At 42.9% G+C, this 10,565-nt stretch overlaps 1 protein-coding gene across 1 annotated transcript in view; it reads right to left on the bottom strand.

Annotated features, from left to right (window-relative positions):
• LOC102371196 (myopalladin-like) overlaps window positions 1-10,565 on the bottom strand; it is a 122,411-nt gene that overhangs the window by 19,886 nt on the left and 91,960 nt on the right. The window contains exons 9-14 of the mRNA XM_025195307.1: window positions 6,278-6,349; window positions 5,630-5,771; window positions 4,700-4,723; window positions 3,174-3,290; window positions 2,087-2,456; window positions 951-1,550 (exon numbers count right to left, since the gene is read on the bottom strand). Coding sequence (XP_025051092.1) covers window positions 951-1,550; window positions 2,087-2,456; window positions 3,174-3,290; window positions 4,700-4,723; window positions 5,630-5,771; window positions 6,278-6,349 — 1,325 coding nt within the window. The remainder of the gene's footprint in view (window positions 1-950; window positions 1,551-2,086; window positions 2,457-3,173; window positions 3,291-4,699; window positions 4,724-5,629; window positions 5,772-6,277; window positions 6,350-10,565) is intronic.

Below are 10,565 nucleotides of genomic sequence, written 5' to 3'. Positions count from 1 at the left end.
CAGCAGGGACAGAGCATGGACTAATAAGTCAGGAGGCTCTGTCCCCAGCAGTCACTACACTGTGTTTCATTTAGATCACATATAAAATAGGGCTAGTAATGCAGACTTCCCCCTTTGTGCAGTTTCAAGTTCTATCACACTGCTACTGTAAGCCATGGCAACACATGGTTCCTGGTGATTATTGAGATGGTATTATTAATTTCAGCGCTGTCAGCAAAAAATGCAGCTCTTGAAACCAGAACCTTTTGGGCATAACATCTCCCTTATTTGGTTATGTGGAGCTTGCCAGACCATCACATACACCTCTCTCTCTCTCTCTCCCTGTCGCTCACTGAAACAATTTAGTTGCCTCTTATTTTCCATAGCTTTTCTGTGATGTTATAAATATCTAAACAGTTGCAAACTAAACAGCGTCCTTCTGTAGACTATTTCCTAGATATTCCTACAAGGGTAAAATGCTTACCACTGAGACATCTTTTAAATTTTACCTTTTTTTACTTATAGTAGAAAAATACATATATAAGCTCCTATTGGTAAATACACTTAGAGTTACTTATCTTGTACAATCCTAAAAATAATTTCCTCCCACTAATAGAATTTTCTGTATCGCTGACTGTATCCTGGTAGTCTCCAGTATCCCCTGCGTCCATCCATTTTAAACCTCCCATATAATCATCCTGAGTTCACATTATCTTCAGGGTATCATGTTGTAGCTATCTGTCATCCTTCCAGATGGACCTGTCTCAATCTTCCCCATATGGGCATAGAAGTTGAAAGAATCAAAGCCCCTTCTCCAAGGAGCCAGCAAGCAGTTAAAGGATCAGAACTTTTTTTATTTTATGAGGTTATTTCTATAGAATGCCAATTTGAGCACAAAACAGATGCATGCTAGAATTTCCTTTCAAAGTACTTCCTTTCCCAAATCACCATATAAGGCTTCTGCTACTTACGCAGCTGGTGCACTCCTAGGCAGACCCATAGCATTGGTTGGTGGTGTAGATGGAAGTGAAGGCAGGACTGAGCTGAGAAAGGCAACTGGGTTCTGAATACGGCTGGTTGGAGAGAGAGGATTTGGAATTACACTCGGGGGCTGAAATTGGTTCATGTTGGATATAGAGATCAATAATGGAGGCGACACTGATTCTTTGGGGCTTACTGGAGATGATTCAGTTTTATTTGTAAACCCTCCTGGAGACCTTGATTGGACTGGCTGAGGAGGTCCCATGAGATTCTCTTTGTCATTTTCTCTTTGGATTCCTTGAGACACATTGCTGAATGCAGGCACTGGGGAGCTGGAAGGGGAGTTGATAGGTGGTGTGGTGTTCTGGGATGCAAGGAACTGTTTAGGTCGGGTATAACTGAATGTCTGTGAAGGAGAAACTTTGGCCTGCTTGTACAATGTTGATGAAGGCTTCTGGTTGACTGAAGTAGCAGAGTTCAATGTTCCTGTGTTGAATGGCAACTCCCTTGGAGATGTAAAAGATGAATGATGTAACTGCTGCTGTTCCAGCAAGACCTGGTTATGGAGCTGTTGTAACTGGGTGGCATCTCTATACAAAAACAAGGATGGATGAAATGTCATGGGTTGCAATAAGCTGTTACACAGATTGTATTTCCTTTTGGAAATACTAAAGCAGGGCACAGTATGGGCGGTTACTGCGCCATGCATGTGGTGCATGGGTAGGTTTTACCACTATGGCAATGTAGCTGGCAATCACATGTAGACCTGTGTGATTGCTATATTACCATAGTGTGCTGTACAGTGACATAGTGTGTTGCTGCATCACCATAGGGCAACATGTAGACACGTCCAGTATTGATCAGATTGTGTCAGCTCTGGGGCGTCAGAGACTGTTATTAACTGTGACTATACAATACTTAGCATGAAAGAGTCCCAGTTCATACCTAGTTGGGGCCAGGTTAATGCACAGGCAAACTAGGCACATGCCTAGAGCCCAAAGTGAAGAAGGTGCCTAGTTGTGCCTACTAACCGGTTAATCTGGCCCTCTGCCTAGTGATCCTAGGGCCTACAATTATATGCATAATTATAATAATATGATTATGTATACCAAGTCTGCTTACTTACAGTTTTGGTTTGGCCAGTACTGGAGGAGGCTCTTTGGAAGGTGAGGTGGGTTCTGGTATCTTTATTGCCTGACCATTAGTCCTGTCTTGGAAGTAGCCAGGTCTGATTTGGTTTGTAGACCCAACTCCATCCTCAGATGATGTTTCACTTCCTTTATCATCTTCAGGCAGTTTAAAGTGTACCCGGAGGCCTATCTTGGAACTTGACCTGGGTTCATTGTGATTGACAAGAACCCCTTCCAGTTTAGGCTTTGGGGGCTGGTCCACCACGGGGAGTGAAGGGTTGTGTAGGGAAGGTTGTTGTTCAGTTGCAATTAAATTGATTGAGCTCATTGTATGAAGGGTAGCAGTATTACTGTTGTCTTCAGGCCCTGGAAGAGCAAATATTCATGTTTTGCTGTTAGTTAAATGTGGTGAATCAATGATAACAACGTCTTAGCTGTTTCTGCTGGGAAAGCCAATGCCATGGCTAATCTTTAGAATTAATTGTTTGACTATATGCATATGATTATCTATTCCCCTAAATTTACCGAAGAACATAATTAAGTTAAAAAGGGAATCACTCTGCAATTTGGAAAATTGACTGGTGGTCAAGTGTAGTGGCCCAAGCATCCTCAAAATCAAAACTTTAATTTTAAGAAAAAATCTCTAACTTTTATTGTGAAGAAAATCTTTGAAACATGAATTAAGTACAAGCCAGTGCTATTGTTTGTCTTTTTTCCATATATCAGTGCTGTACTTCTTGATCTACTTCATGCCTTAGCAGCACAAAGCTGATGGGTAGCAGTTGAATATTTGGCCCAAGGTTTGGGCTCCATGCTATAGTTAAGGAACTGAGAAAATGGAGGGAATCCAGAGATGCTGCAAAACAATGCAAATTTTGCTTGAGAAAAGGCTCCCTGAAGGATTTGGCTCATCGTGTTACTGTGCCTTGCTGTATCTTTTCAAACAGAACTTCTCTTAATTAGAATATTTATGTCACTCCATATAGAACAAGATGAGCCAAATCCTTCAGGGAGCCTTTTCTCAAGCAACAACCTGAACCATTCATTTTACTAGAAAGAATATCTCTAAAAATGATCACTTACCTTTAACTGTTAGATGAGCGATGCTAGAGACTGTGCCATATTTATTGCTTGCAGTACATGTGAAACTCCCAGAATCTTCTGAAAACACCTCAGCAATTACCAAAGTACAAATCTCCTCTGCAGCCAATCAGAGCAATATCATTATTGTTCATAGTACATATGTTAAACCAACACAGAAATGCCTTGCCCACACTACAGCTGTTTTTAAAAAAAATTCCCACCATTGCTCAGCCTGATTTAGCTTTACCAATGTTAATTACATTGGCAGCTTTCATATAAAATGGCAACCAGCTGCCATGGGCAGCAACTGGTATTCCATCCACACTAACTTCAACATTTGCAATATAAATGAAAATAAGCAGGTGTTAGCAACATTTAGAAAACTTTAACATTTTCTCCTCCTATACACAGAGTTAGAAAACAAGGTCCCTCCCTAAACAACTTAAAATCAGATTTAGAAAAATTAAATGGACCAGATCCTCCCAGACTTCACTCAAAGTGTACTTAAAATTCCAAAATGTTAAGATGCAAGGATGGATGCAGTTTACTGAGAACAATTTAGGCAGAATAATAATGTCTGATGAAAAAGTACACAAGCCTAAATGTAAAGGTCTGATTTTCAAACTTGCAAGCTCAGTGAAATTGTACCTGCAGATCTGAATCAGAAAGTCAGTTCTTTACTCTGGGGACTAAATGTGGGCATCAAACTGTGAGTAAAAACTGTCTTTGTAAAAATGGCAGCCCGGATTGAAAATTGATCTGTAATGACGATGTTCCTACCTGACCAATGTCTGACATGTCCTGGCAGCTGCCACAAGATGATTAATAACCAAAATAGTGAGACTTTCATCCATAGTTAGGTTAGACAGCAAGGGTGGGTAGCATCCTAAGATGCAGGGCCATCCATACTGTCACCTGGTACTTGGCATTGGTAAATCCAACCACTGATACAATTCACTGATATCAGGGATGGAACATTTGATATGGCACTCTAATATTTCATTGGTCAGGGGTATGATATCCGAGGCAATGTATGACATGGGTAAGCACCGTACATAATGCTCCCCAGCTGTTAAATTGGAGAAAGTCGTACAATTGTATACCATCTGCTATATATTTGACCCTAAGAAAATAGGGGACTTTAATGCAGACTATTTTATTCATGTTTTGCCTGTGAGAAGAGTTCCAATTTGGAATTGGATCCGAAGAGTGTGAAAATTGTATTTTCTTCAAAAAATGAGAGAAACCAATTTCAGTTTTAGTGGATATTCTTCCTTTTGAGAGAGTCTGTTTTCAGTTTTATGGAACAATGCATGGTGAAGTATATTCCTGTAACATCCACTGAGGAAAAAAACCCACAATTAAATTTGTTTTGAGTTCAAACACAATAAGTTGCACCCAGAAAGATTCTGCCTCTTGATTCAAAACTGTCATCTACCTTATCTGTGTTCATTTTCTTGTTTTTTGTCTTTGTCAGATTAAATCCCCATGCTTCTATAACCATAAAACAATTAAACCTTACTTACCTGGTTCGGCCATAGAGCGAGGTTCTAAGGGGAAAAACAGTAGCAAAAGAATTACTGTACTAAGCACATTATTAATTTTACTGATATACTAGAGAGTCGCTATCAAGTCTTGTCCTAGTTCTCTGTTTACTGTAACATGGCTTTTGGGGTGAGTTTCTGTGGAAGGATCAGCAAAAAGACATTAAACTCTTATTGTCAAGAGAATGTCAATCCATCAAGTGTGTCCTGCCCTGGGTATACGAAAATTATTTCTTTCTCGGATCTTGTCTCTGGGGTTTTTTCTGCATCAGTGTCAGGAAACCAGTGTAAATGCTGCTGCAAATGGATTGTACTGCTGTGAAAAATGACTTGCATAAGGTGCAGCCCACCTGTGTTTTAAATTCATGTAAGCTGCCTTTTTATATCAGTGAAGTTCATTTACACTACGGATCAGAATTGTTTATTTTTCCTGCACTGGCTGAGGGGGCAGTTTTGAATTATGCTTTTCCTCCCAGCAGAGAACCAAGTATAATGGGATCTCAGCTGGGAAGTGTTGCTTTCCCCTCTGTCTACCAGCCTGACTAGCGCCCTGCCCTCATTCTACCTTTTTTCCCCCTTCAGAGTAGACTGTGCAGAACTGGGGGCAGTGGAAGAGGCAGTAAGTAGAAAAGAGGCCTTTGCCAGCTTCATATCAGGCAGAAATGTCTTCTGCCTAGAGGAATTCTCCTTATGGCACCTCCAGACAGTGTTAATTAACTTCATATTACACAAGCTGACCCCTGGGTTATACCCAGCAAAGTACTTCTGCTGCCATGACCCTGTTCTGCCAGCCTAAGCTGCTGTTTAATAGAGCTCAGCTTATTGTAACTACAAATTCTAAGTGCAATACATCAATGTTCTTGTTTCAACACCTATAACATAGCAAACCGTATTTCTATGTTATAGACATACTTTTCTGTAAGATTCTAAAATCGGGAGAATCTTCTATCAGCGTCCCTTCTCTGTACCATTCAACCTTTGGAGAAGGAGCTCCTTTTACACGGCATTCAAAAACTACCAGTTGACCCTCAGAAGCTGAAATGTCTTGCAGCATCTAAAATGTAAAAAAGATCATCAGAAATTAATGATTCCAGAACTAAAATTGATTCTCATTTTAAAAAGATGTTACCAAATCATACAAATCTTCAAAAGCCTATAACGCAACAGAATTTCTTTTTATACAACCATAATAAGAAATGAAGTTTGTAATTATTCCAATATTATAAAAGCCTAAGTCTGTCTGTCTGTCCATAATGCTTTATTCGCACTCTGATTGGCTGACAGAAACAGTCAATCTGAGTGCTCCAAGCGTGGGGGAGCGCTGCCATGATTCCGAAGCTGTGCTGAGAACCAGACAGAGAGTTGGGGAGCCGCAGGCCTGGCTCCCCCACCTCGTTTCCTGCAAGAGGCAAAACAGCGACAGCATGGGGCGTTAGGTGGCGGCACTCCATCCCAGCCTCCTCCCCCCCCCACGTCGTTCTTGACAGGCAATTGGCTGGTATATGTATAAAGGTGTAATTGGCTTGCTTCATTTTGAAATGTGCCATAAAAGTAAATTACCTTTGTGAACACAGGAGCAGCTATTATGGGTCTTCCATCCAATCCTTGCAAATAGTTAGTAGGGCTTTGAACCTGTAAGTTAAGACACAGGCAACTGTGAATTTAAGATATAGCATAGATATTGTGTCTTGCACTGGGGAAACGTATCCATAATACTTCAAATGGAATCCCTTGAAAGGTCAGAAGACTCGATTTCAAATCTATTTGAATACCTACCTTCAGAGTACTTCCTGTTCACAGGTTAATAACTGTACACTAGGTTAAACACACTCTGATGACCTGGCCCATGATGGCTCACCAAAATTCCCTAAGTGGCCCTCCGGCCCAAATAATTGCCCACCCCTGCCTTAAAGAGAGGCTTATTCATCAAGCAGAAGTGGGAATGCCAGCACAGAAAAGATTCCAGACAGACACTGGCATTATTCAACCCTGATCGCAGCAAATCTTCATAGTTACAGTTAAAATGTGGGGAGCTGCCAGAGTCCTGAGTTAGTGCTCCCACCCTCCCTTTCACTTGTGAAGGTGACCAGTAGCTAGGTGTTATCAATGGTGGAAAGATTTCTTCCCACTTTTTCCTACTGTCTTTAAGTAAAGTAGGCCTTAAGATAAGATGTCAGATATGATTATATTGCAGTTAAGCAGGGTGATGTGCCTGGCTTTAAAATGTTTTTAAAAGTTTTCTTCTGAAACGACTAGTTACTCATTTTAAGAAGAATTGTGAAGAAGGCTATCATCAATTTGGAAAGGGGCTTTGTTGGATGAAACAGCATTTCCACAGCAAAATATTGGGTGAGTTGTTGGCGCACGGGAGTTAATGATCTCATTTTGCCTTTGCCTTCAGTAAAGTCAGGATTTCACCATGATTTCACTTGATTCTCCAGTCCAAAGTATAGGTTTTACAGATGTTTCATAGTTTCATAGTTGGTAGTGTCAAAAGGGACCTGAGCAGATCATCAAGTCTGACCCCCTGCCATGGCAGGAAAGAGTACTGGGGTCAAACGACCCCGGCAAGGTGTTCATCCAGCCTCCTCTTAAAGACCCCCAGGGTAGGAGCCAGCACCACTTCTCTTGGAAGTTGGTTCCAGATCCTAGCCGCCCTGACAGTGAAGTAGTGCCTCTTGATATCTAGCCTGAATCTACCCTCTGCCAGCTTGTGACCATTATTTCTTGTCATTCCTGGTAGTGCTTGGGGGAACAGGGACTCCTCCAATGCCTGCTGGTCCCCTCTGACTAGTTTGGAAATGGCCACTAGATCCCCCCTCAGCCTTCTCTTGTGGAGGCTGAACAGGTTCAGGTCCCTTAGCCTCTCCTCGTAGGGCCTGCCCTGTTGATCCCTGATCATGCGGGTGGCCCTCCTCTGAACCCGCTCCATGTTGTCCACATCCCTTCTGAAGTACGGTGCCCAGAACTGGACACAGTACTCCAACTGCAGCCTGACCAGTGTTGCATAGAGGGGGAGGATCACCTCCTTGGACCTGTTTGAGATGCGTCCCTACACATGTTCATTTTGGCATCAATAACGACTCCAAGATCCTTTTCTGCCTCTGCACTGACAAGAAGAGAGTTCCCCAGCCTGTAGGTATGTGAGAATTCCTTCATTATAGCTCTCTTCCTAAAGTGGCTAAAGGCTCCTAATAGATTTGATTACTTCAGTTTTGCTTATTAAATAACTCTTTCACTGTATTGCTTCATAACAGAAGCAAAATAAATGAATGTAGAGAAATCATAACTCACTAAAGATACAACTGTACACACATCATCTGAAGGGAGCTGCCAGGCTCTGGAATGGGCTCCCAAGTGAGGTGGTGCTCTCTCCTACCTTGGGAGTCTTCAAGAGGAGGCTGGACAGATATTTGACTGGGGTGTTATTTGGCTGGGGTGATATGACTGCAGCACCCGTTCCTGCCTGGGGCAGGGGGTCAGACCTGATGATCTGTATAGGTCCCTTCCGAACCTAAGCACTATGAAACTATGAAGTGGTTATGCCACAATACAAAAGGAATTCATAGGTAGTCACTTAAGCCATTTTTAAGCATGTTTGTGCTAGTAGCATAGCTCAATGTAGAATTTGTGCAGGATCCAGTCCTGAATATTTAAACTGTAGAACAAATGTTATTCTCTAGAAGATTGGTACTAGTAGTAATCTTTTTGGATCTGCTGTTGTCTGTGTACCACTAGCCCTATTTAAAGAAATTGCTTTATTGTGTCATGAAAAAGGGGCTGAATTCTTCGTTACAATGAACTGTATCAGTTCTGGGTACCATGCCTGGTGGCAAATGGCAAGTTTCTTTCAAGTGAGCATTCTGACATGTAAAATACTTAGGGGTGTTAATTCTGGGTAATGTTAGCCCTATTGTTACCTGTCATCTCTGTGTTCTTGGGGAACCCTGGTACAGTATGCAGCCTGTCTGACTCTCAAAGGACTCAGCCCCACTCCACACCTGAACAAGAACTGATTAGAGCAAGGACTTACAAAAGACAATGAAGATGTAGTGGGAGACGCACCTAAGCCCCTCCAGACAAGGGTGATAGGAGTGAAGCAACTCCCCTGATCTCATTTACATGGGAGATGGAACCGGATGACAACTCATTTACATGGGAGATGGGACAGGAAAGCATCTTCATTAGCATTCAGGATGGAGAACAGATTCCAAGGCAAGGACCACACTGAATTCTGGGACCAGAGAAGCAGGGAAACACTGCATGATGGGGGATCCCTGCTCCAAATGCTAATCAACCCACATCTGCACACACCCAGCTCAGCATTTATCAGACCAATTCCAGCAATGGCTCCTTTATTGGTACCCAAAACATTGAATTTACCTGTCTGTATTGTGAGTTTCCTCAGAGTAATGCCACCCATAACCAGCAGTGATCAGTTCCTATTATCCAGCATATGAGCCATTGTTTACCCATAAACAAACCTAGTGCTCTCCCTTGAGCCATTGCTAGTTCTCTACAAAACCCCCTACCCAAGCTCAAGTTTCTGTCCTGGTGCTTGGAGCCAAAGCTGCACCAGTTCCACTCCTTTTCTGCCTGGAATACCTTCATTGAGCATGCTGGGGGCTCTGCCTGTCTGCAAGCTCCAAAAACACCTGGGAACCTCGAATGGTTCAAGCTTCGCTGAGTGGTGAGACCCCACCTCTCTCTTTCTCTCCTGACTCCAGGAACCTGACTCTTGTTCTCTTACTCCAGGCACAGCTTTCTAAACTGGACTTTTGCTGATCGCTCTCTCTTTCTCTCTCTGACTCCAGGCACAGCTTTCCAAATCTGACTTTTGCTGATCAAACTTGAGCTAGACTTTCCCAAATACCTAACTGAAACGATGTAACTGTTTTATTTGTGTCTCTTGTATGGATGTTACTACTGGTATCATCATGAATTCATATACCTGGCAATAAGTAATGTTTATGGTCAAGCTGGTGGCTATATTTTCTCTCTGAACCTCACTTACTCTTCCTTCCCCTTCACCTTCCTGTCATATTGAATGTAATATTTGAATGTTTGTAATAGTTGCCCATTAGCCAGTTTAGGAAGAAGACAAGATTCATCTTCTTATCTTAGACCTGGAAGGGTGTGGGCAGTGGGGTCCCGCAGGGCTCGGTCCTTGGACCGATACTCTTTAATGTCTTCATCAGTGACTTGGACGAGGGAGTGAAATGTACTCTGTCCAAGTTTGCATATGACACAAAGCTATGGGGAGAAGTGGACACGCCGGAGGGCAGGGAACAGCTGCAAGCAGATCTGGACAGGTTAGACAAGTGGGCAGAAAACAACAGAATGCAGTTCAACAAGGAGAAATGCAAAGTGCTGCACCTAGGGAGGAAAAATGTCCAGCACACCTACAGCCTAGGGAATGACCTGCTGGGTGGCACGGAAGTGGAAAGGGATCTTGGAGTCCTAGTGGACTCCAAGATGAACATGAGTCGGCAGTGTGACGAAGCCATCAGAAAAGCCAATGGCACTTTATCGTGCATCAGCAGATGCATGACGAATAGGTCCAAGGAGGTGATACTTCCCCTCTATCGGGTGCTGGTCAGACCGCAGTTGGAGTACTGCGTGCAGTTCTGGGCGCCGCAATTCAAGAGGGATGCGGATAACCTGGAGAGGGTCCAGAGAAGGGCCACTCATATGGTTAAGGGCTTGCAGGCCAAGCCCTACGAGGAGAGACTAGAGAAACTGGACCTTTTCAGCCTCCGCAAGAGAAGGTTGAGAGGCGACCTTGTGGCTGCCTATAAGTTCATCACGGGGGCACAGAAGGGAATTGGTGAGGATTTATTCACCAAGG

This window comes from Alligator sinensis, unplaced genomic scaffold, assembly GCF_000455745.1.
Source record: "Alligator sinensis unplaced genomic scaffold, ASM45574v1 scaffold325_2, whole genome shotgun sequence".
Taxonomy (NCBI): domain Eukaryota; kingdom Metazoa; phylum Chordata; order Crocodylia; family Alligatoridae; genus Alligator; species Alligator sinensis.
The sequence above is the reverse complement of the archived record's forward strand: the minus strand, read 5'-3'. Positions and strand labels throughout refer to the sequence as shown.